The sequence below is a fragment of the Danio rerio genome, chromosome 4, assembly GCF_049306965.1.
Source record: "Danio rerio strain Tuebingen ecotype United States chromosome 4, GRCz12tu, whole genome shotgun sequence".
Lineage (NCBI taxonomy): Eukaryota > Metazoa > Chordata > Actinopteri > Cypriniformes > Danionidae > Danio > Danio rerio.
In genome coordinates this window covers 53,447,950-53,472,784 of record NC_133179.1, presented here as the reverse complement: position 1 = coordinate 53,472,784, position 24,835 = coordinate 53,447,950, and the positions used below count along the sequence as shown (strand labels likewise).

The window sequence follows — 24,835 nt, the reverse complement described above, 5'->3', positions numbered from 1 at the left end:
CGAGTGGGAATGGGAAGGTGATTCCACCAGCGTAGAACATTGAATGAAAACATTGTGGAAAGTGACTTTCAGTCTCTCTGCGATGGCACCACAAGACAGTGCTCTCACCCTAACCGGAGGCTCCTGTGGTTATCACGATGGCTTTACAAGCGGAGGGTCTCCTGTTAGAAACTGGGCGGAAACATTCAGATTTGCTTTTACGCACATTCTCAATCGTCTCTCTGCTCCCTGGATGATCCACGATACAAGGGCATGGATCTGTCAAATGTCATGATTTGACGTTGTACGAGGATTTGACGAAAAAATGCCCTTCAAACCTTAAAAACCAACACCATCCCAGAACAATTCTTTTGATCCCCTTTTGGTGCACTTGCATTAAAGCCCACGTGATGCGGCACCTTGTCAGTGTTACTGTATCATTCGGACATGGGGGCAGAGAGTTAAAGACTTCAGCCTGAACACACTGCCGCAGGTTCGGTTTGTCAGAAGTGGGATTCGAACCCACGCTTCCAGGGGAGACTGCGACCTGAACGCAGCGCCTTAGACCGCTCGGCCATCCAAACATGCAAACTTGGCAGGAGCTGTCTCCTGGGAGCCACACCGCAGTACCGTGCTTGGATTTTTTTTTTTGGGACAATGGAAAGCAAAAGGACAAATTCACTGGACGTTCGGGCAAAACAAGAGGAGAAAATAACACAGAGATGGATGGTGAAAAGCAAAGAGGAGACGACACGGGAGTATGAGAGGGAAAAGAGATGGGAAACAACACAGCACGAGGAGGAGAAACAAACATGGCTAACATGGAACGACAAGAAAATCAGCAACAGGAAAGACAACATGAAAGGAGAGGAAAGAAGTACTTGAAGGAAGCAACTGTAATACTAAACGTGGACAAAGTAAAAGAGGTGAGAGTTCCAGACATTATTAAGGCGTTAACAGAAAAATGTGGACATGGGAGAATTTTGGCAATAAGACCGAGAAAGGACAAAGAATATGAAATAACTTTAGAAGAGGAAGAAACTTGTGACAAACTGATTGATGGACTAACAATAAATGAAGAGAACTGTGAAGTTAAAATGTTACAAAACAGAGACTACATTGTCTTCTTTATGCACTTGCCTGTTTATCTGGAGGATAGTTTAATATTAGAAAAATTGGATGGATGGGGTGTTAGCCCCTTATCAAAAATTAAAAGGAGGACATATCCGGGCACTGAGATTGAGGATGGGACAAGGTTCATAAAGACACGGTTTCCCAAGGAGGTGGCTTCGCTTCCATATAGCACGAAGTTTGAAACGGCAGAAGGACCACAATATTTCCGGGTGATGCACAGCCACCAAGTTAAGACTTGTAGGCTGTGTATGAGCCCGGAGCATGTGATGAAAGACTGCCCAGACTTTAGGTGCTTTAAGTGCGAAGAAAGAGGACATTTTGCAAGAAACTGTGATGCAATTAAATGCCCAGAATGCCTCCAAATTTTAGCAAAATGTGAATGTTGGATGGAGGCAGAGAAAGGAGAAGAGAGAAACCAGATAAGCAGGCAAGTGCATGAAGTAAACAATGTAGAACAAAATGAAGGAGAAGAACAAGCAGGAGTTTTACAACTAAAAGACTTACTGAAAGAGATACAAAATAGAAAAGATATTCAAGAGGATAAGAAAATGCATAAGTGGAATAATGAAGACGACATTTTTTGTGAAGAAAGACATGAAGAAGAGAGGAAAAATGCAAAATTAAGCAAATGAAAGAGTGATATTGGAAGAAAGGGAGAGGCAAACGCTTTTCAAAGAAAAGGAAAAAAGAGAAGAGGATAATGAAAACAGAAATGGAAACAATGGACAACTCTCAGATGTGTGGAGACAATGAGGTGAAGACTGGACAAAGAAATGAAGAAAAAAGTAATGAAATTGGAAGAGAAGAAGAAATTAAAATGGACAGAGAGGAGAGAAGAACAATTCGAAGAAAGACATTAAAGATTAAACCTAATCTAAAAAGTACAAAGAGAAAATTGACTACAAGAATGAAAAACATGAACAGATATGAAGTGTTAAAGGAAATGAAGGGAGATGATGAGTAATAATGATTTTTAGGTTTTAAAAATTTTTTTTTAATTTGTTTAATGGTTTTAAAATGTGTATCTTTTAATGCAAGAGGTATGATGGAAAAAGGGAAATTTGAGAAAATAAGAGAAAAATGTAAAAATAAGGACATGATAGTATTACAAGAAACAAACTGGAAAGATTATGTAATGGAAGATTTTAAAAAGAAGTGGGAGGGGGATATCTTATATAACAATGGTGATGGCAAATCTGGAAGAGGGGTGGCATTTTTAATAAAAAAAAGATGTTTTTAATATTAAATAAATCGTGTATAAAGACAACAATGGAAAGTGTTTAGTGATAGAAGTAAACTATGAAGGACAAGAAATGATTATAGCCAATATACATGCACCAACGGAAGAGAAAGATAAAAAAGAGTTTTTTAAGATTTTAAATAAGGTAATTGAGAGATATAAAAAAATAATAATGGTAGGAGATTTTAATACAGTTTTTAATAAACAAGACATGGCAGATGGAATGGTTTTTAAATCTGACACAGCAAGGAAAGAACTAAAGGAGCTAATAAAAGAAAATAATTTAATAGACATATGGAGGGAAAATAACAAAGAAAAAAGAGAGTTTTCAAGGAGACAAATAGTTGGAGATTTTATATGTCAAACAAGAATAGATTTTATATTATGTACTAGGAATATTGAGAATTTTATAGAATACGTACAGTATGAAGAGAACAGTTTTAGTGATCATAAGCTCTTGCATTTTAAAGTGAATATAGAAAACATACAAAAACGACCAGGAACTTGGATTTTAAACACAACCATTTTAAAAAATGAAGATTATGTTCAAAAAGTCAAAGAAATAATAGAGAAAGAAAAAGAAAATAGAATGTATGATGAAGATAAAAGGATATGGTGGGAAAACACAAAATACCAAATAAGAAAATACACAATCAAATATTGCGCAGTACTACAAAGATGTAAAAAGTATACAGAAAAAGAAGTTAAAAGATCCTTAGAAAAAGAATTAAACAAAGAAAATAAAGATATTGAAAAAATCAAAGAAATAGAGCAAAAAATAAGAGATTTAGAAGAAGACAAATATAAGGGGGCAATGTTGAGGAGCAGATCTAAATACACAGTAGAAGGGGAAAAATGCACAAAATTCTTTTTTGATTTAGAGAAGCAAAGAGGTAAAGCAGGAATACTAAAGGAAATTAAAGAGAGAAATGAAAAAATGGCGAAAGGAAACATAGAAATACTAGAAGAAATCAAGCATTTTTATGAAGATCTATTTAAAGCAAAAGGTATTGATGAAGAAAAAGAAAGGAAGATTCTAAATTATATAAAAGTAAAACTAGAAAAAGAGGACAACAAAGAATGTGACAGAGAAATAGAAGAAGAAGAGATTGAAATTGCAATAAATCAACTAAATAAAAAGAAAAGTCCAGGTATAGATGGAATAGGAAATGAATTTTATATTGTTTTTAAAGATATTTTAAAAGGAATACTTAAAGAAGTTTTTAAAGAAATTTTTAAATGTAAAGAGATGAATGAAAGAATGGGGATGGGATTAATGAAGTTAATATATAAAAGAAAAGGAGCAAAAACTGAATTACAAAATTATAGACCAATAACAATGTTGAATACAGATTTAAAGATTTTAGCAAAAGTTTTAGCGAATAGATTAAAGGAAGTTATGCCTAAATTAATTAAATCAAACCAAGCATATGCAATAAAAGGGAGAGATATAGCAGATGTAACAATGAGTATTAAAAGCACAATGGATTATATACAATAAAAGAAGATGAATGTTTTTTTAATTAGTGTAGATTTTGAAAAGGCTTTTGACAGAGTAGAACATACTTACTTATTTGATGTACTCAAAACATTTGGATTTGGAGAGAATTTTATTAATTGGATTCAAATTTTATATAAAGGGGCTTTAACAAAAGTAAAATGTAATGGTTTTTTAACAGATTGTTTTAAAATTACAAGATCGATTAGACAAGGATGTCCTCTTTCAGCGCTATTATATTCCCTAGTCGCAGAACCTTTAGGGTTAGCAATAAAACAAGAAACTAAAATTAAAGGAATAAAAATAGAAGAAGAGGAGGATGAAGGAAAAATATACCAGTATGCTGATGATGCAACAATAATAGTGAAGGAGAAAAAGAGTGTAAAAGAAGCCATTAAAAAAGTACAGGAGTTTTGTAAGGGTACAGGAAGCAAAATAAATGAAAATAAAACAGAATATATGAGGTTTGGTAAAGCAGATATTTTAACAGATTGTTTTCAATTTAGAGAAGTAGAAGAACTGAAAATTTTAGGAATTTTAATTGGTAAAAATGAAAGAAAAGCAACAGAAAAGATGTGGGATGATCTAATAAGAGGAATAGAATCAAGATTAAATTTTTGGAGGATGAGAGAACTTTGCTTAAAGGGGAAAGCCTTAATATTAAATGTTTTAATGACATCAAAGCTATGGTATAAATTATATATAACAGAAATGCCATGTTGGATAGAAGGGAGATTGAAAAAGTGTGTTCAAGATTTTTTATGGGAGGGGAAACCCCCAAGAATTGCGTACAATACAATAATAGGAGCAACAGAAGAAGGAGGGATAGGATTGATGGATATTAAACAAAGGAAGAATTGTCTTAGAGTCAAAATAGTTAAAAAGCTTTTACAAGAGGAGAACTCAACAGAATGGAAAAAGGTTATGAAATATTTTTTAAACAAAGTTGGCAATTTTAACTTAGGAGAAGACATTCTTTGGTTAAAAACTAAAAACTGGATGACGGAAAAGTTACCAGGGTTTTATCAAGAAATTTTAAGTGCATGGGGGAAATTTTTAGACGGAGTATTTTACCAAGTAAAGGGAAGAGAAGACTTGCTAAATCAACCTTTGTTTTTAAATAAAAGTATTTTAAAAGAAGGGAAGGAACTATTTTTTAAAAAATGGATGGATGTGGGGATTTTAAGAATAAGGGATGTTCTTTATGAATTCAAAAAGGGATTTTTAACTAAGCAATATATAGTAGACTTAATGGAAGAAGCTAAAGAGGAATACAGTGTAAAGGAAATAGAAAATAAACTTGAAACGGTCAAAGGTGCCATACCAAAAGAATGGATTACAAGAATAGAAAATATGGAAGAAGGTGGGAATGAAAAAATCATACATGTCAATTTAAAAGGAAAGCTTTGTGATTTTAAAGATTGTTTACTGAAAGACTTTTATGTGTATTTTAGAGATAGTGTATTTCAAGAACCAATAGCAAATAACTTTTGGGTACAAAGATTGAATAGTGTGAAAAAGGAAAATATATGGAAAAACATGAGAGGAAAAATAATAGAAACAAGATTGGAATGTTTTGAATATTTTATAAGACACAAGGCAATTTTTACTGAGTGCATTTTAACAAAGATACAGAGAGAACCAAATGCAACATGTAAGGTATGTTTTCAAGAAGATGAAGGAATTTTACACCTGTTTTTATACTGTAAAGAATTAGAATGTTTTTTATATGAAATGCCAAAAAATGCTAAAAGATTTATTGAACGATTGGGATGAAGAACAATTGGAATGGAATTCTCTTGTGATGTTCGGATGGAATATGGAAAACAAAAACAAAAAGTTTGTAAATCTTCTCATAATGATGATTAAAAAATGTGTGTGGGAAAGAAGAAATGTAGCAAAACAGGAAAAAGTTGTTTTAAATGTGTGGAATGTACTAAAACGAAAAATAGAAAGATACATAGAAAGGCTGTACTGGTATTTTAAAGGAGAAGACATGTTACCAAGCTTTTATGATGTGTTTAATGATGAAGTGTATAATGTTTTAAGTGGTTTAAAGTGGAAAATGCCCAAAGAGGATGTTATTTTATGAAGAATGTTTATTTTAATGTATTTGTTTTGTGAAATTTCTTGAAGTATTTAAATGTTAATGTAATGTGAAAAAAAAAAAAGAAAAAGAAAAAGAAATGCCCGATCTCATCTGAACTCGGAAGTAAAGCAGGGTCGGGCCTGGTTAGTACTTGGATGGGAGACCGCCTGGGAATACCAGGTGCTGTTAGCTTTTCGAAGTCCTTCATTTGGCAGCTGATAGACTTCCCCGTGTCACAGCTTCGCTGCCATTATTTTTTCTCGCCTTCAAGGGCATTGTTTCTCTGTCGGTGCTGTGTCGATGCCAGCTGAGCTGCGCTTGTTCCCTGGTGCTGCGCCTGTTTTAAATAGCCAACACTTGACGGCCTCTTTCGCTTACGGCCATACCACCCTGGAAATGCCCGATCTCATCTGAACTCGGAAGTAAAGCAGTGTCGGGCCTGGTTAGTACTTGGATGGGAGACCGCCTGGGAATACCAGGTGCTGTAAGCTTTTCGAAGTCCTTCATTTGGCAGCTGATAGACTTCCCCGTGTCACAGCTTCGCTGCCATTATTTTTTCTCGCCTTCAAGGGCATTGTTTCTCTGTCGGTGCTGTGTCGATGCCAGCTGAGCTGCGCTCGTTTCCTGGTGCCGCGCCTGTTTTAAATAGCCAACACTTGACGGCCTCTTTCGCTTACGGCCATACCACCCTGGAAATGCCCGATCTCATCTGAACTCGGAAGTAAAGCAGGGTCGGGCCTGGTTAGTACTTGGATGGGAGACCGCCTGGGAATACCAGGTGCTGTTAGCTTTTCGAAGTCCTTCATTTGGCAGCTGATAGACTTCCCCGTGTCACAGCTTCGCTGCCATTATTTTTTCTCGCCTTCAAGGGCATTGTTTCTCTGTCGGTGCTGTGTCGATGCCAGCTGAGCTGCGCTCGTTCCCTGGTGCCGCGCCTGTTTTAAATAGCCAACACTTGACGGCCTCTTTCGCTTACGGCCATACCACCCTGGAAATGCCCGATCTCATCTGAACTCGGAAGTAAAGCAGGGTCGGGCCTGGTTAGTACTTGAATGGGAGACCGCCTGGGAATACCAGGTGCTGTAAGCTTTTCGAAGTCCTTCATTTGGCAGCTGATAGACTTCCCCGTGTCACAGCTTCGCTGCCATTATTTTTTCTCGCCTTCAAGGGCATTGTTTCTCTGTCGGTGCTGTGTCGATGCCAGCTGAGCTGCGCTCGTTCCCTGGTGCAGCGCCTGTTCTAAATAGCCAACACTTGACAGCCTCTTTCGCTTACGGCCATACCACCCTGGCAACGCCCCCTTGAGTTTGACTGAGTCAGTGCTTTCAAGGAAGTGTGAGGTGGCAGTAGGGAGAGAAAGGCTCTCCCATTTTGATTTTTCTTTATTGTTTTTTTTTCTTGATTTTGCTTAAATCAAATTGTATTAATTTTGTTTAGTTTTAGTTAAACCCCAGACAGTGTTATCTGTTTGGGGTTAAAACAGTTTGAAAGGATGGACACTTTGGTAAAGGAACTGGAACTGAAAATGGACTATGGCAGCATGGACAAAGCTACTCCTGAAAACAACAATTCTAGAGATTTAAACAGCGGCATCGACGATAATGACACATGGGCAACTGTTGTGGCAAGAAGGAGGAAAACTAAATCAGACACAAGTAGAGAAGGAAGTGGAGAAATGCAACAAACTAAAGGTAAAGCAAATGCTGAACACTTGGAAAACAGCCAACAAACAAGTCATAGAAATGAGATGATAAACAAACTGAAAAGTCAAGCTAGATTTCAGCGACAATATAAAAAAGAAACAAATCTGACAATGACTGTGAAGGATCCTGAAAATATCACCGTAACTATGATTATAAAGGCTTTGGATGATAAGACTGGAATTGGAAAATTGTTTGGACTGAGGAAAAAATCCAATTTTGACTATGAACTTACTATGGAAAATGAAACAGACTGTGATCACTTAATGGATGGACTAATGATTAACCAACAATTTTGTGAAGTATCAAAACTCTGCGCAACTGAGAGAATGGTTTCTTTCTTAAATTTACCCAACTATATTCAAGATAGTGAAATCATCCAAAAGCTTGTGGACTGGGGAGTTTCTCCAATTCTCCCACTGAAAAGAAGATATTATCCAGGAACAACTGTGGCTGATGGAACAAGGTTTATCAGGGTGAAATTTCCAAAAGAAGTCATGAGTCTTCCTTACAATGTCAAGTTTGATACAGAGGAAGGACCAAAATATTTTAGAGTGATACATGATCAGCAGATAAAAACATGCAGATTATGTGGAAGTGCTGAGCATGAAAAAAAAGACTGCCCACAATTTGTGTGTAGAGAATGTCTGGAGCAGGGGCATTTTGCGCGGGACTGTAAAGCCCCACGGTGCCAAGGCTGCAAAAAGACAATATTGTGGTGCAGATGTGAATCAGATGAGGAAGAGACTGGAGTTATGGAAACGAACAAACAAATGGAGAAATCAAGCAATGAAGAACGGGAAGAGGAAGTACAGGAATTACCACCGGATGATTTGAATGAACAAGAAGAGGAGCAGGCCATGAGTGAAGAGGATGAAGGAGATACAGCGGAGACTGAGGCACAACATCTAATGAAAGACGATGGACACGACATGGAAGAAGAACAAGGAGCAGCAGGTGAAAATACAGAAAGCAGAATTGAGGAAGAGGTAAGCGATGATGATGATAATGAAGAAATAAATATTGGGACTAAAGACAGAACAATAGACAGCATAAACAGAAGACGCAGAAAAACTGTACAATTAAATATTCAGCAAGTGCTTAAGAAACAGAAATTACGAAAGGAAGCAAAAGCAAAACTAAAAACTGACAGAACTGATCTAAGATTTTAGATCATAAAAAAGACTACAAATGATTGATGGTTTGTTTCATTTGGATTTTCTTTTGTTTGGATGGCTTGTTTTCGTTTATATTTCTAATGAACAACTTATGTTTGGTTTCAATTAATGTAAGAGGGCTGTCATCCAAAGTGAAGTTTGAAAATGTAATTGCTTTAACAGAAAAATGTGATGTTATATGTATACAAGAGACTGGATGGAATGAAAACATTGTTAATGATTTAAAAAAATGTTGGGATGGGGAAATATTGTATAATAATGACCCAAATAAGAAAAAAGGCATGGCAATATTAATTAGAAGGGGAATAGGATATACATTTGATGTTTTATTTAAAGATAATTATGGAAGGATTTTAACTATTAAAATTATGAATAAGGATGAAGAAATAACAATATGTAACATACATGCTCCAAATGAAGACTTAGAAAGAGTTACTTTTTTTAAAGATCTAAGTGTTTTAATGAGTGGATGGAATAATGTTATTGTTTTAGGAGATTTTAATACTGTTTTAGAAAGAATAGATGTAGATGATCATATGGTGTATAGAGCAGATGTTGGAAGAAGAGAACTGAAACACATGATTGAAAAACATAAATATGTAGATGTATGGAGAGAGAGAAAAAATAGAGCCAAAAGAGAATACTCAAGAAGACAGTGGGTGAATACAGTTTTAAAACAAAGTAGATTAGACTATGTTTTATGTACAAGAAATTTAGAATCTTTTATTTCAAATATTTTTTACAAGATTTTTAGCTGTAGTGACCATGATTTTCTGTATGTAATGATGGATTTCAGTGGAGTTGAAAGAGGACCAGGTGTATGGGTGTTTAATACAGAGCTTTTAAAGAATGATTTTTATAAAATTGAAATGGAAAACCTTATTATTAATAGTGTGAATGATGAGTTATATGATGAAGAAATAAGTGTGTGGTGGGACAATGTAAAATTAGAGGCCAAAAGATTTTCAATAGAATGTTCAAAGAAAATGCAGAAAGCCAAAAGAGCTAAAGAAAGACAATTAAACAAAGAATGGGAGACTGAAATGGAAAAGATAACAGAAGGAAATATGGATATTAGGAGAATAGTGATATTAGAAGAGAAACTGAAAAAACTAGAAGAGGAAAAATGTATGGGAGCTAGAATAAGAAGTAAGATAAAAAATACAGTGGAAGGAGAAAGAAGTACAAAGTTCTTTTATGATCTAGAAAAAACACGACAAAAAGCAGATTTGATAAAGAATCTCTCAACAAAAGAGTAAACTGTCAAAGATAAAGAAAATATTTTAAGAACAGTTAAAGATTTTTATGGAACTTTGTTTAAAGCAAAAGGAGTTCATGAAGAAGATAAGGATTTTTTATTGAATCAAATAAAGGTTAAAGTAAGTGAAGAGGATAAAAAACTGTGTGATAGTGATATAACTGAAGAGGAGATCAATGAAGCTATAACACAATTAAGTAATGGGAAAAGCCCTGGTTTAGATGGTTTGTCATCTGAATTTTATAAGACTTTTAAAGATGTTTTAATTCCAATTTTAAAAGACCTTTTTATTGCTATTTTTAAAAAAGGACAGTTGAGTGAGAGTATGAAGAAAGGAATGATTAAAATAATTTATAAAAATAAAGGTGATAAAGATGATTTGCAAAATTATAGACCTTTAAGTATGCTTAATACAGATTATAAAATATTAGCAAAGATTTTAGCAAACAGACTTAAAAAGGTAGTTCCCACTCTTATTACTACTAACCAGGCTTATGGTGTTATAGGAAGAGATATAGCAGACACAGTAACAAGCATCAGAGATTTAATCTGGTATATAAAAGAAAAAAAAGATGAAGGATTTTTATTCAGCATAGATTTAGAAAAGGCTTTTGATAGAGTTGAGCATAGCTATTTATTTGACATAATCCAGACATTTGGCTTTGGTGAGAATTTTATTAAGTGGATAAAATGTTTTTATACAGATATTTTTAGTTGTTTTAAAATAAATGGATTTTTAACTGACTACATTGAGATTTCTAGATCTATAAGACAAGGATGTCCTTTATCAGCGTTATTATACACATTAGTTGCTGAACCATTAGGCTTAGCTATAAATGGAGAAAAGGAAATTAAAGGGTTTAAAATAGAAATCAATAGAACAGAGCAGAAAATTTTCCAGTATGCTGATGATACCACTCTATTTTTAAAAGATTTTAAAAGTGTTGGAAAAGCTATGGAAATATTTGATAAATATTGTCCAGGATCGGGAGCAAAAGTAAATAAAGAAAAAACTGAATATATGAAGATGGGAAAAGTAGACGTTCCACAAGGAAATTGGGAATATAAAGAACAAAAAAATTACATAAAGATCTTAGGCATTACACTGGGATATGATGAAATTAAAACTAGAGAAATAATTTGGGATGAACCTATAAATAAAATGGAAAAAAGATTATGTTTTTGGAAGCAGAGAGTATTGTTTTTAAAAGGAAAAATACTGGTATTAAATTCTCTTTTTCTATCTAAGATGTGGTATGTTTTAAGTGTTGTTAGTCTACCTACGTGGGTGTATAAGAAAATAAAAACTATGATTTTAAAGTTTTTATGGGATGATAAACCATCTAAAATTGCATATAACACTATCATTGGAAAGGTGGATGAGGGAGGACTAGGACTTATAGATCCATGGATAAGAATGAAAAGCATGAGAATTAAAACATTAAAAAAGTTTTTAAATGAAGACAATATTCCATGGAAAAGCATAATGAGTTATTTTATTAATAAATGTGGACAAATAGGAGATGATTTCTTATGGATGGCATTTAAAGACCGCATGATAGAAAATATTCCTGAGTTTTATAAAGAGTTGTTGAGAACATGGAAATGCTTTTATAATAATATACAAACTGAGATTGAAGGGAGAAAACTTTATTTACAGCAACCCTTATTTTTAAATCAGAACAATAAAAGCAAAAAGCAAATGTTTTATGAGAACTGGTATGCAGTGGGTTTTAGACAAGTAAAAGACATTTTATATGAAATAAAACCTGGGTTTTTACCGACTCAAGCAATAATAGATACACTGGAGGAAATAGAAGATGTAGATGATAAAGAAAAAATTGAAGATCAATACAAGAAGTTAAAATTAGCATTACCAGATCACTGGATCAAAACTATCGATGAGAATAAAAAAGAAACTGAAAATAGAAAAATAAAAGTTTTTTTAAAAATGGATGAAGATAAAATTAGTATCAATGATTGTCCTATCAAGATGTTTTATACATGTTTGTGTAATACTGTGTTTAAAAAACCTAAATCAAGAGAATTTTGGGAAAAGTTATTTGATAACTTTGATACTTCAAGTATATGGAAAAATGTAAGATCAATTTTAAAAAGTCCAGCATTGGAAAACTTTGATTTTATGTTAAGACACAACTGCATAATGACAGAGATCATCTTTAAAAAGATTGGAGTATCACAAGATGATTTGTGTAAAGTGTGTTTGGAAAAAAAGGAAGGCGTGTTACACCTATTTTTAAATTGTAAAAAGTTGAGTGATTTTATGAAGATGTTGAAAACAATGGTATGTAATTTTCTGTATGATGAAAACATTATTTTAGAAGAATGGGATACACTGTTTTTATTTGGTTTTAATGGGAAAACAAAAAATAAGTTTGCTCTTAATTATATGTTGACTCTTGCAAGATTTACAATATGGAAAAGAAGAAATATTATGAAACAAAAGAAAAAAGAAATTCCTTTGGTTTTGTTGTACAAACAGATTGTGACTGAGGAAATAATGGTTATATATGACTATTGCAAAATGTATGAAAAGATGGACATTTTTGAAAAATGTATTACAAAAAATAATCCATATATATTGTACAAACTTGGACTGGTTTTGAAGTTTTCTTACCTGGAGATTTTTAAATATTTTATCTTTTAAATATTTGTATGTATAAATGTCATGATTGTTGATGATGTATTTTTTAATAAAGAAAAAAAAAAAAAAAAAAGCTTGAATCTGCTCAGGAGCAAGTGTCTTTCCCACGATTAGATTGCAGCATCTTAAAGACTGCACTGGAAGTCTCTCTCTGCCATTGCTCGTTTTAGCAAGAGCACCCTATTGAAACAGGAACAGTAAAGATTCACAATTAGAGTAGTAATACTCTATAACTGGATTTGAATATAATAACAACAACAACGTGGGGTCTGCTGTGATGGAATCAGTAACTTTCACTCTTTTGTGAAACAACAGTTACCTTGTAATCAGGTGCTTAAATGCATCGTAGCTGGCTGCCGTAAGGAGAAGACTTCAAATGCCTTCAGGTGTGCTCAAATAGAGACAGAACTGTGGTTGACAGGAAGGTGGGAGTGCTTCCTAAGCTGGTATTAAGGAGGTCTCTTTCTTTGTGGAGGAGCTCCAGCTAGGCATGGCTAAATTGAACTGATTTCCCAGAGCTGTTGCGCTACTTGAAACAAGTTGGTGTCGAAACTGCTCAGGCAAAGCAGTTTTGTAAGGTAGCGTGGCCGAGCGGTCTAAGGTGCTGGATTAAGGCTCCAGTCTCTTCGGGGGCGTGGGTTCGAATCCCACTGCTGCCAGGCAGTCCTTTTAGGATGCTTGAGAATGACCTCTCTGCTTGAGCAAACAGACTTGCGAAGAGATGCTGCATGCTTCCGCTCGCATCCAAATGTAGACTCCTTGGCCAAAGTTGAAGGGCTTCACTAGGAAGCTCTGCGTCCTCTCTGCTGTTCTGCTTCCGTAAAATTGGGCAGAAAACGGACCACTGCATGAATTCATCTAGGGTAGCGTGGCCGAGGGGTCTAAGGTGCTGGATTTAGGCTCCAGTCTCTTCGGGGGCGTGGGTTCGAATCCCACCGCTGCCAGATGTGGTTTTTAACACGGCCAAACTGCTTTAGTGTGTGCGCGTTCGCAGTTAACGCTGGAAGTATGAGAGTAAATTTAAGTCGTTAACTAGTCAGTATAATGTGTTCTTTGAAACTCACGGCAGACTCGTTGGTGTGACAGCAACACATCCCCAAGCTCGAATCTGCTCAGGAGCAAGTGTCTTTCCCACGATTAGATTGCAGCATCTTAAAGACTGCACTGGAAGTCTCTCTCTGCCATTGCTCGTTTTAGCAAGAGCACCCTATTGAAACAGGAACAGTAAAGATTCACAATTAGAGTAGTAATACTCTATAACTGGATTTGAATATAATAACAACAACAACGTGGGGTCTGCTGTGATGGAATCAGTAACTTTCACTCTTTTGTGAAACAACAGTTACCTTGTAATCAGGTGCTTAAATGCATCGCAGCTGGCTGCCGTAAGGAGAAGACTTCAAATGCCTTCAGGTGTGCTCAAATAGAGACAGAACTGTGGTTGACAGGAAGGTGGGAGTGCTTCCTAAGCTGGTATTAAGGAGGTCTCTTTCTTTGTGGAGGAGCTCCAGCTAGGCATGGCTAAATTGAACTGATTTCCCAGAGCTGTTGCGCTACTTGAAACAAGTTGGTGTCGAAGCTGCTCAGGGAAAGCAGCTTTGAAAGGTAGCGTGGCCGAGCGGTCTAAGGTGCTGGATTAAGGCACCAGTCTCTTCGGGGTGTGGGTTCGAATCCCACCGCTGCCAGGCAGTCCTTTTAGGATGCTTGAGAATGACCTCTCTGCTTGAGCAAACAGACTTGCGAAGAGATGCTGCATGCTTCCGCTCACATCCAAATGTAGACTCCTTGGCCAAAGTTTAAGGGCTTCACTAGGAAGCTCTGCGTCCTCTCTGCTCTTATGCTTTCGTAAAATTCGGCAGAAAACGGACCACTGCATGAATTCATCTAGGGTAGCGTGGCCGAGGGGTCTAAGGCGCTGGATTTAGGCTCCAGTCTCTTCGGGGGCTGGGGTTTGAATCCCACCGCTGCCATATGTGGTTTTAAACACGGCCAAACTGCTTTAGTGTGTGCGCGTTCGCAGTGAACGCTGGAAGTGAGAGAGTAAATTTAAATCGTCAACTAGTCAGTATAATGTGTTCTTTGAAACTCACGGCAGACTCGTTGGTGTGACAGCAACACATCCCCAAGCTCGAATCTGCTCAGGAGCAAGTGTCTTTCCCACGATTAGATTGCAGCATCTTAAAGACTGCACTGGAAGTCTCTCTCTGCCATTGCTCGTTTTAGCAAGAGCACCCTATTGAAACAGGAACAGTAAAGATTCACAATTAGAGTAGTAATACTCTATAACTGAACATGAATTTAATAACAACAACAACGTGGGGTCTGCTGTGATGGAATCAGTAACTTTCACTCTTTTGTGAAACAACAGTTACCTTGTAATCAGGTGCTTAAATGCATCGCAGCTGGCTGCCGTAAGGAGAAGACTTCAAATGCCTTCAGGTGTGCTCAAATAGAGACAGAACTGTGGTTGACAGGAAGGTGGGAGTGCTTCCTAAGCTGGTATTAAGGAGGTCTCTTTCTTTGTGGAGGAGCTCCAGCTAGGCATGGCTAAATTGAACTGATTTCCCAGAGCTGTTGCGCTACTTGAAACAAGTTGGTGTCGAAACTGCTCAGGCAAAGCAGTTTTGTAAGGTAGCGTGGCCGAGCGGTCTAAGGCGCTGGATTAAGGCTCCAGTCTCTTCGGGGGCGTGGGTTAGAATCCCACTGCTGCCAGGCAGTCCTTTTAGGATGCTTGAGAATGACCTCTCTGCTTGAGCAAACAGACTTGCGAAGAGATGCTGCATGCTTCCGCTGACATGCAAATGTAGACTCCTTGGCCAAAGTTGAAGGGCTTCACTAGGAAGCTCTGCGTCCTCTCTGCTGTTCTGCTTCCGTAAAATTGGGCAGAAAACGGACCACTGCATGAATTCATCTAGGGTAGCGTGGCCGAGGGGTCTAAGGCGCTGGATTTAGGCTCCAGTCTCTTTGGGGGCGTGGGTTTGAATCCCACCGCTGCCAGATGTGGTTTTAAACACGGCCAAACTGCTTTAGTGTGTGCGCGTTCGCAGTGAACGCTGGAAGTGAGAGAGTAAATTTAAATCGTCAACTAGTCAGTATAATGTGTTCTTTGAAACTCACGGCAGACTCGTTGGTGTGACAGCAACACATCCCCAAGCTCGAATCTGCTCAGGGGCAAGTGTCTTTCCCACGATTAGATTGCAGCATCTTAAAGACTGCACTGGAAGTCTCTCTCTGCCATTGCTCGTTTTAGCAAGAGCACCCTATTGAAACAGGAACAGTTAAGATTCACAATTAAAGTAGTATTACTCTATAACTGGATTTGAATATAATAACAACAACAACGTGGGGTCTGCTGTGATGGAATCAGTAACTTTCACTCTTTTGTGAAACAACAGTTACCTTGTAATCAGGTGCTTAAATGCATCGCAGCTGGCTGCCGTAAGGAGAAGACTTCAAATGCCTTCAGGTGTGCTCAAATAGAGACAGAACTGTGGTTGACAGGAAGGTGGGAGTGCTTCCTAAGCTGGTATTAAGGAGGTCTCTTTCTTTGTGGAGGAGCTCCAGCTAGGCATGGCTAAATTGAACTGATTTCCCAGAGCTGTTGCGCTACTTGAAACAAGTTGGTGTCGAAACTGCTCAGGGAAAGCAGCTTTGAAAGGTAGCGTGGCCGAGCGGTCTAAGGTGCTGGATTAAGGCTCCAGTCTCTTCGGGGGCGTGGGTTCGAATCTCACCGCTGCCAGGCAGTCCTTTTAGGATGCTTGAGAATGACCTCTCTGCTTGAGCAAACAAACTTGCGAAGAGATACTGCATGCTTCCGCTGACATGCAAATGTAGACTCCTTGGCCAAAGTTGAAGGGCTTCACTAGGAAGCTCTGCGTCCTCTCTGCTGTTCTGCTTCCATAAAATTGGGCAGAAAAGGGACCACTGCATGAATTCATCTAGGGTAGCGTTGCCGAGGGGTCTAAGGCGCTGGATTTAGGCTCCAGTCTCCTCGGGGGCATGGGTTCGAATCCCATCGCTGCCAGGCAGTCCTTTTAGGATGCTTGAGAATGACCTCTCTGCTTGAGCAAAAAGACTTGCGAAGAGAGACTGCATGCTTCCGCTCATATCCAAAGCACCCAGAGCACCCTATTGAAACAGGAACAGTAAAGATTCACAATTAGAGTAGTAATACTCTATAACTGGTTTTGAATATAATAACAACAACAACGTGGGGTCTGCTGTGATGGAATCAGTAACTTTCACTCTTTTGTGAAACAACAGTTACCTTGTAATCAGGTGCTTAAATGCATCGCAGCTGGCTGCCGTAAGGAGAAGACTTCAAATGCCTTCAGGTGTGCTCAAATAGAGACAGAACTGTGGTTGACAGGAAGGTGGGAGTGCTTCCTAAGCTGGTATTAAGGAGGTCTCTTTCTTTGTGGAGGAGCTCCAGCTAGGCATGGCTAAATTGAACTGATTTCCCAGAGCTGTTGCGCTACTTGAAACAAGTTGGTGTCGAAACTGCTCAGGGAAAGCAGCTTTGAAAGGTAGCGTGGCCGAGCGGTTTAAGGCGCTGGATTAAGGCTCCAGTCTCTTCGGGGGCGTGGGTTTGAATCCCACCGCTGCCAGGCAGTCCTTTTAGGATGCTTGAGAATGACCTCTCTGCTTGAGCAAACAGACTTGCGAAGAGATGCTGCATGCTTCCGCTCACATCCAAATGTAGACTCCTTGGCCAAAGTTTAAGGGCTTCACTAGGAAGCTCTGCGTCCTCTCTGCTGTTCTGCTTTCGTAAAATTCGGCAGAAAACGGACCACTGCATGAATTCATCTAGGGTAGCGTGGCCGAGGGGTCTAGGGCGCTGGATTTAGGCTCCAGTCTCTTCGGGGGCGTGGGTTCGAATCCCACTGCTGCCAGATGTGGTTTTAAACACGGCCAAACTGCTTTAGTGTGTGCGCGTTCGCAGTTAACGCTGGAAGTGAGAGAGTAAATTTAAGTCGTCAACTAGTCAGTATAATGTGTTCTTTGAAACTCACGGCAGACTCGTTGGTGTGACAGCAACACATCCCCAAGCTCGAATCTGCTCAGGAGCAAGTGTCTTTCCCACGATTAGATTGCAGCATCTTAAAGACTGCACTGGAAGTCTCTCTCTGCCATTGCTCGTTTTAGCAAGAGCACCCTATTGAAACAGGAACAGTAAAGATTCACAATTAGAGTAGTAATACTCTATAACTGGATTTGAATATAATAACAACAACAACGTGGGGTCTGCTGTGATGGAATCAGTAACTTTCACTCTTTTGTGAAACAACAGTTACCTTGTAATTAGGTGCTTAAATGCATCGCAGCTGGCTGCCGTAAGGAGAAGACTTCAAATGCCTTCAGGTGTGCTCAAATAGAGACAGAACTGTGGTTGACAGGAAGGTGGGAGTGCTTCCTAAGCTGGTATTAAGGAGGTCTCTTTCTTTGTGGAGGAGCTCCAGCTAGGCATGGCTAAATTGAACTGATTTCCCAGAGCTGTTGCGCTACTTGAAACAAGTTGGTGTCGAAACTGCTCAGGGAAAGCAGCTTTGAAAGATAGCGTGGCCGAGCGGTCTAAGGCGCTGGATTAAGGCTCCAGTCTCTTCGGGGGCGTGGGTTCGAATCCCACCGCTGCCAGGCAGTCCTTTTAGGATGCTTGAGAATGACCTCTCTGCTTGAGCAAACAGACTTGCGAAGAGATGATGCATGCTTCCGCTCACATCCAAATGTAGACTCCTTGGCCAAAGTTGAAGGGCTTCACTAGGGCGCTCTGCGTCCTCTCTGCTGTTCTGCTTCCGTAAAATTGGGCAGAAAACGGACCACTGCATGAATTCATCTAGGGTAGCGTGGCCGAGGGGTCTAAGGCGCTGGATTTAGGCTCCAGTCTCTTCGGGGGCGTGGGTTCGAATCCCACCGCTGCCATATGTGGTTTTAAACACGGCCAAACTGCTTTAGTGTGTGCGCGTTCGCAGTGAACGCTGGAAGTGAGAGAGTAAATTTAAGTCGTCAACTAGTCAGTATAATGTGTTCTTTGAAACTCACGGCAGACTCGTTGGTGTGACAGCAACACATCCCCAAGCTCGAATCTGCTCAGGAGCAAGTGTCTTTCCCACGATTAGATTGCAGCATCTTAAAGACTGCACTGGAAGTCTCTCTCTGCCATTGCTCGTTTTAGCAAGAGCACCCTATTGAAACAGGAACAGTAAAGATTCACAATTAGAGTAGTAATACTCTATAACTGGATTTGAATATAATAACAACAACAATGTGGGGTCTGCTGTGATGGAATCAGTAACTTTCACTCTTTTGTGAAATAACAGTTACCTTGTAATCAGGTGCTTAAATGCATCGCAGCTGGCTGCCGTTAGGAGAAGACTTCAAATGCCTTGAGGTGTGCTCAAATAGAGACAGAACTGTGGTTGACAGGAAGGTGGGAGTGCTTCCTAAGCTGGTATTAAGGAGCTCTCTTTCTTTGTGGAGGAGCTCCAGCTAGGCATGGCTAAATTGAACTGATTTCCCAGAGCTGTTGCGCTACTTGAAACAATTTGGTGTGAAAGCTGCACAGGGAAAGTAGTTTTGTAAGGTAACGTGGCCGAGCGGTCTAAGTTGCTGGATTAAGGCTCCAGTCTCTTTGGGGGCGTGGGTTTGAATCCCATCGCTGCCAGGCAGTCCTTTTAGGATGCTTGAGAATGACCTCTCTGCTTGAGCAAACAGACTTGCGAAGAGATGATGCATGCTTCCGCTCACATCCAAATGTAGACTCCTTGGCCAAAGTTTAAGGGCTTCACTTGAAAGCTCTGCGTCCTCTCTGCTCTTCTGCTTTCATAAAATTTGGCAGAAAACGGACCACTGCATGAATTCATCTAGGGTAGCGTGGCCGAGGGGTCTAAGGTGCTGGATTTAGGCTCCAGTCTCTTCGGGGGCGTGGGTTCGAATCCCACCGCTGCCAGATGTGGTTTTAAACACGGCCAAACTGCTTTAGTGTGTGCGCGTTCGCAGTGAACGCTGGAAGTGAGAGAGTAAATTTAAGTCGTCAACTAGTCAGTATAATGTGTTCTTTGAAACTCTCGGCAGACTCGTTGGTGTGACAGCAACACATCCCCAAGATCGAATCTGCTCAGGGGCAAGTGTCTTTCCCAGGATTAGATTGCAGCATCTTAAAGACTGCACTGGAAGTCTCTCTCTGCCATTGCTCCTTTTAGCAAGAGCACCCTATTGAAACAGAAACAGTAAAGATTCACAATTAAAGTAGTAATACTCTATAACTGGATTTGAATATATTAACAACAACAATGTGGGGTCTGCTGTGATGGAATCAGTAACTTTCACTCTTTTGTGAAATAACAGTTACCTTGTAATCAGTTGCTTAAATGCATCGCAGCTGGCTGCCGTTAGGAGAAGACTTCAAATGCCTTGAGGTGTGCTCAAATAGAGACAGAACTGTGGTTGACAGGAAGGTGGGAGTGCTTCCTAAGCTGGTATTAAGGAGGTCTCTTTCTTTGTGGAGGAGCTCCAGCTAGGCATGGCTAAATTGAACTGATTTCCCAGAGCTGTTGCGCTACTTGAAACAAGTTGGTGTCGAAATTGCTCAGGCAAAGCAGCTTTGTAAGGTAGCGTGGCCGAGCGGTCTAAGTCGCTGGATTAAGGCTCCAGTCTCTTTGGGGGCGTGGGTTTGAATCCCATCGCTGCCAGGCAGTCCTTTTAGGATGCTTGAGAATGACCTCCTGCTTGAGCAAACAAACTTGCGAAGAGATACTGCATGCTTCCGCTGACATGCAAATGTAGACTCCTTGGCCAAAGTTGAAGGGCTTCACTAGGAAGCTCTGCGTCCTCTCTGCTGTTCTGCTTCCATAAAATTGGGCAGAAAAGGGACCACTGCATGAATTCATCTAGGGTAGCGTTGCCGAGGGGTCTAAGGCGCTGGATTTAGGCTCAGTCTCTTCGGGGGCATGGGTTCGTATCCCATCGCTGCCAGGCAGTCCTTTTAGGATGCTTGAGAATGACCTCTCTGCTTGAGCAAAAAGACTTGCGAAGAGATACTGCATGCTTCCGCTCATATCCAAAGCACCCAGAGCACCCTATTGAAACAGGAACAGTAAAGATTCACAATTAGAGTAGTAATACTCTATAACTGGATTTGAATATAATAACAACAACAATGTGGGGTTTGCTGTGATGGAATCAGTAACTTTCACTCTTTTGTGAAATAACAGTTACCTTGTAATCAGGTGCTTAAATGCATCGCAGCTGGGTGCCGTAAGGAGAAGACTTCAAATGCCTTGAGGTGTGCTCAAATAGAGACAGAACTGTGGTTGACAGGAAGGTGGGAGTGCTTCCTAAGCTGGTATTAAGGAGGTCTCTTTCTTTGTGGAGGAGCTCCAGCAAGGCATGGCTAAATTGAACTGATTTCCCAGAGCTGTTGCGCTACTTGAAACAAGTTGGTGTCGAAACTGCTCAGGTAAAGCAGCTTTGTAAGGTAGTGTGGCCGAGTGGTCTAAGGCGCTGGATTAAGGCTCCAGTCTCTTCGGGGGCGTGGGTTCGAATCCCACCGCTGCCAGGCAGGCCTTTTAGGATGCTTGAGAATGACCTCTCTGCTTGAGCAAACAGACTTGCGAAGAGATACTGCATGCTTCTGCTTGGATAGGTCTAATGCGCTGGATTTAGGCTCCTGTCTCTTCGGGGCGTGGGATCGAATCCCACAGCTGCCAGATGTGGTTTTAAACATGGCCAAACTGCTTGAGTGTGTGTGTGAGTCTTAGTGAACGCTGGAATTGAGAGAGTACATTTAAGTTGGCAACTAGTCAGTATAATGTGTTCTTTGAAACTCACGGCAGACTTGTCTGTGTGACAGCAACACATCCCCAAGCTCGAATCTGCTCAGGAGCAAGTGTCTTTCCCACGATTAGATTGCAGCATCTTAACAAAGTCTCTACTGGAAGTCTCTCTCTGCCATTGCTCCTTTTAGCAAGAGCACACTGTTGAAACAGGAACAGTAAAGATTCACAATTACAGTAGTAATACAGTGGGGCATAAACCAGAGTCAAGAGATGTGTTGATTATGTGAGTCAGTGTTGGTATGACTTTCTGACACAGAAATGAAAATAGCCTCACCATTTACTTTCATTGTGTGGTTTTAAACCTTGATGAGTTTCTGGATTCTGTTGAAGACAAAATAAGGTATTATAATAAAAACGCTGGCTTACTTTGTGTTCCAGAAGACAGGAAATGTTTAAAACCACATGATGGAGAGTAAATGGTAAGCTCATTTTTATATTTAGGGTAAACATCCATTTCATGCTTGCCACTTTAAGCCTTTATACTAAAGTTCACTTTTTTGTTCTTTTTTGAAGACCTGATAGTGCTGAAAGAAGAGACACATCAATGGAATGAAATGGAAGAGAAACAACAAGAAATAATGACTGATGAAAAACCCACACTCACTAAAAAGACTTTATCACGTGGAAGATCTCGGAAATCCAAGTCTAGGTGTAATTACAGCTGTAAACAGAGTAGAAAGAGTTTCTGTCAAAAGCCAAACCTTGATGTTCACACTAGAAAGAAACCTTACACCTGCAAACAGTGTGGAAAAAGCTTCTATAATACAGGAAACTTAACAGTGCACATGAGAATTCACACTGGAGAGAGGCCGTACACATGCCAACAGTGTGGAAAAAGCTTCTATTCTACAGGAAACTTGGCAGTGCACAGAAGAATTCACTCTGGGGAGAGGCTCTACTCTTGCCCTCAGTGTGGAAAGAGTTGTAAGCAAAATGGCAATCTTGAAACCCACATGAGAACACACACTGGAGAGAAAAGCTTTATTTGCACACAGTGTAGGAAAGGTTTTTCTCAAAAACAAAACCTTACCATCCACATGAGGATTCACACTGGAGAGAAACCTTACACATGCACAGAGTGTGGTAAAAGTTTCACACATACAGGCTCACTCAAACACCACATGATAAGTCACACCGGACAGAAGCCGTTTGCATGTGCTCATTGTGGAAAGAGCTTCACAACCAAAACTAGCCTCATGAACCACATGAATGGTCACACTGGAACCACATGTGATCAGTGTGGAAAGAGTCTCCCATGCAAAGACTCCATTAAGCAACACATGAAGACTCACTTAGGAGAGTGTTTTCGATGCAGTGAGTGTGGAAAGGTCTTTAAACATAAAAGAAGCGTCATCAATCACATGAAGCTTCACAATGGAGAGAAAAAATGAGGCCTTGTCCAGCGGAGCTTAAGGCTTTCCCGGGATAGCATCTCGGGACAAGTGTAAACTCTTGAATACATCTCAAGCTACTGGAATGAAACCCTTTGAACCTGAAGATTTAAACTCAATAACTGAAGAGGGGTGAAGATGTACCAGATTGTGAGAGTTTCTACAGGGCTGCAATGAAGCAAAATAACTCCATATGTGTTTCAAGTTATTATGAACTGAAAACCAAATTTGTGCACATTGCACACTGCAATCAAATGATCGGCTCTGAAAAGAGAATTAGGCAGATTAGGGAGGAGAAAATGTTTGGGGAGATGCAGAGAAAACTGTCCTACACTCTTAGATTGTGTTTTTGATCGTTCACATTGTTTGATTTTTACTCCCTTGAACAAACAGATTTGCCTCCAATTTTGGGCTTTTGTCTGCAGTTTCACAAAACTTGTTGGTGAATAAAAGTCGGCCGGTGTGAACTTGCAGTGACAGTGAGAGACTGATGCAGACTCCATAAAGCCCTGTTCAGACTACACAATGCCATTTGCCAGTTACCACAGATCAGATTTGTGTCAGATTATGAGATTTTGACTTGATCAAATCTTGATGTGTTGTGGGTAACAAATGAAGACTTTGGTTTCAAAACACTACACATTTATTTTGATGGACTGATTTTAGAAAATAAAAAAGTTTTCCTCATGAAGACAATTAAACTTTCTGTAAACAACTGGTTTCCTTTGAAGAAATGTTCATGTGAAAACTCCCACATTACTACAAATAAATCAGTGTATGGGAAACGTTCGAGGTTACAGAAGTAACCCTTCGTTCCCCGAGGAGGGGAACGGAAGTGCCATGAATGGGAGGATTCGGATCAGAAGCCGCTTATCTGGAGAGTATTGAACGGGCCAATGAATGAAATTAATTGGCAGCGTAAGCTTGCGCAGGTGTGCGACATCTGCAATTATCTCAGCATATAAGCACACCTGAAGCCAGCAGACGCCATCCTTTTAAGCTGAAGAGACTTTCAAACAGCTAAGGGACAGTCATTATGGCGACGGAATATGGCACTTCCATTCCCCTCCTCGGGGAACGAAGGGTTACTTCTGTAACCTCGAACGTTCCCCTTCGGTTGGGGAACTTCAGTGCCATGAATGGGAGAATATGGAAAGCGCCATAATGACTGCACCTTACCAACACCCCCGATGAGGAGATAGTCAAGCAAGCGTGACGCACCCACATCATGGGGGGCGCGGTCCTCCAACGTGTCCCTGGCCCTAATTTATCCTACTTCAACAGAAGTTTTACGGATTTAGATATATTTTTTGGGAAGTCGTGAGCATCTAGATAATTCTAGGAAATACGACAGTACGTTGGGAAGCGTGCAATCCCGATAGGGAGGACGCTGCGGAGGCCATCCGTTACCCAAGGGGGGGATAGATGGCAGAATTTACCTATGGACTAGCCCTAAAAAGGGGGAGTACGCATAGCAAAAGAGTGGTTAGCGGAGAGGGAAGACACGGGTCCGCCCGGGGGGGGACTTAACCGTGGCGGAATAAGCATATGGGATCGCCTAGTGGGGATCACGCATAGCAGGCACCTATACCCAAAACGCGGGCTGACCAGCGGGCAGACCTACAACGTAGTGGGCCAGCAAGTGACTCCTCCGCTGAGTCAGTGCTGGGGGCCACGGAGGAATCTGCAGGGCTCACCTGACGGGGAACTTTACTGACAGATAAAAAAGGCGCACGTACCTCCGTGTTAGGGAGAATGGCGCCGCAAGCGTGTTTCAACACCCTACCGAGTTGTCTCCTCAATCACCAAAGGGTTACCTAATACCCTTGAGGAAACCGGCTCCACTCGCAGATTGTAAAACCTTGCAAA

General features: G+C 39.8%; 2 protein-coding genes and 17 non-coding genes across 20 annotated transcripts in view; all 19 read left to right on the top strand.

Annotated features, from left to right (window-relative positions):
- LOC141375011 (uncharacterized) overlaps positions 1-24,835 on the top strand; it is a 181,020-nt gene that overhangs the window by 128,408 nt on the left and 27,777 nt on the right. The window lies entirely within an intron of this gene.
- Positions 6,313-6,431, top strand: LOC137493787 (5S ribosomal RNA). The gene has a single exon (XR_011013762.1). It is a non-coding gene; the product is annotated as a 5S ribosomal RNA (ribosomal RNA).
- On the top strand, positions 6,612-6,730 carry LOC137493634 (5S ribosomal RNA). Its single transcript, XR_011013609.1, has one exon. It is a non-coding gene; the product is annotated as a 5S ribosomal RNA (ribosomal RNA).
- On the top strand, positions 6,911-7,029 carry LOC137493487 (5S ribosomal RNA). The gene has a single exon (XR_011013459.1). It is a non-coding gene; the product is annotated as a 5S ribosomal RNA (ribosomal RNA).
- LOC137491459 (uncharacterized) lies at positions 7,433-23,024 on the top strand. The gene is made up of 3 exons (XM_068220656.2): positions 7,433-7,631; positions 8,376-8,597; positions 22,089-23,024. The coding sequence occupies exons 1-3, from the start codon at positions 7,433-7,435 to the stop codon at positions 22,964-22,966; spliced, it is 1,299 nt and encodes a 432-aa protein (XP_068076757.1). The 3' UTR covers positions 22,967-23,024.
- On the top strand, positions 13,319-13,400 carry trnal-aag (transfer RNA leucine (anticodon AAG)). The gene has a single exon. It is a non-coding gene; the product is annotated as a tRNA-Leu (tRNA).
- trnal-uag (transfer RNA leucine (anticodon UAG)) lies at positions 13,604-13,685 on the top strand. Its single transcript has one exon. It is a non-coding gene; the product is annotated as a tRNA-Leu (tRNA).
- trnal-aag (transfer RNA leucine (anticodon AAG)) lies at positions 14,346-14,426 on the top strand. The gene has a single exon. It is a non-coding gene; the product is annotated as a tRNA-Leu (tRNA).
- trnal-aag (transfer RNA leucine (anticodon AAG)) lies at positions 15,372-15,453 on the top strand. The gene has a single exon. It is a non-coding gene; the product is annotated as a tRNA-Leu (tRNA).
- On the top strand, positions 15,657-15,738 carry trnal-uag (transfer RNA leucine (anticodon UAG)). The gene has a single exon. It is a non-coding gene; the product is annotated as a tRNA-Leu (tRNA).
- trnal-aag (transfer RNA leucine (anticodon AAG)) lies at positions 16,399-16,480 on the top strand. Its single transcript has one exon. It is a non-coding gene; the product is annotated as a tRNA-Leu (tRNA).
- Positions 16,684-16,765, top strand: trnal-uag (transfer RNA leucine (anticodon UAG)). Its single transcript has one exon. It is a non-coding gene; the product is annotated as a tRNA-Leu (tRNA).
- Positions 17,267-17,348, top strand: trnal-aag (transfer RNA leucine (anticodon AAG)). Its single transcript has one exon. It is a non-coding gene; the product is annotated as a tRNA-Leu (tRNA).
- Positions 17,552-17,633, top strand: trnal-uag (transfer RNA leucine (anticodon UAG)). Its single transcript has one exon. It is a non-coding gene; the product is annotated as a tRNA-Leu (tRNA).
- On the top strand, positions 18,294-18,375 carry trnal-aag (transfer RNA leucine (anticodon AAG)). Its single transcript has one exon. It is a non-coding gene; the product is annotated as a tRNA-Leu (tRNA).
- trnal-uag (transfer RNA leucine (anticodon UAG)) lies at positions 18,579-18,660 on the top strand. Its single transcript has one exon. It is a non-coding gene; the product is annotated as a tRNA-Leu (tRNA).
- On the top strand, positions 19,606-19,687 carry trnal-uag (transfer RNA leucine (anticodon UAG)). The gene has a single exon. It is a non-coding gene; the product is annotated as a tRNA-Leu (tRNA).
- On the top strand, positions 20,348-20,429 carry trnal-aag (transfer RNA leucine (anticodon AAG)). The gene has a single exon. It is a non-coding gene; the product is annotated as a tRNA-Leu (tRNA).
- On the top strand, positions 21,214-21,295 carry trnal-aag (transfer RNA leucine (anticodon AAG)). Its single transcript has one exon. It is a non-coding gene; the product is annotated as a tRNA-Leu (tRNA).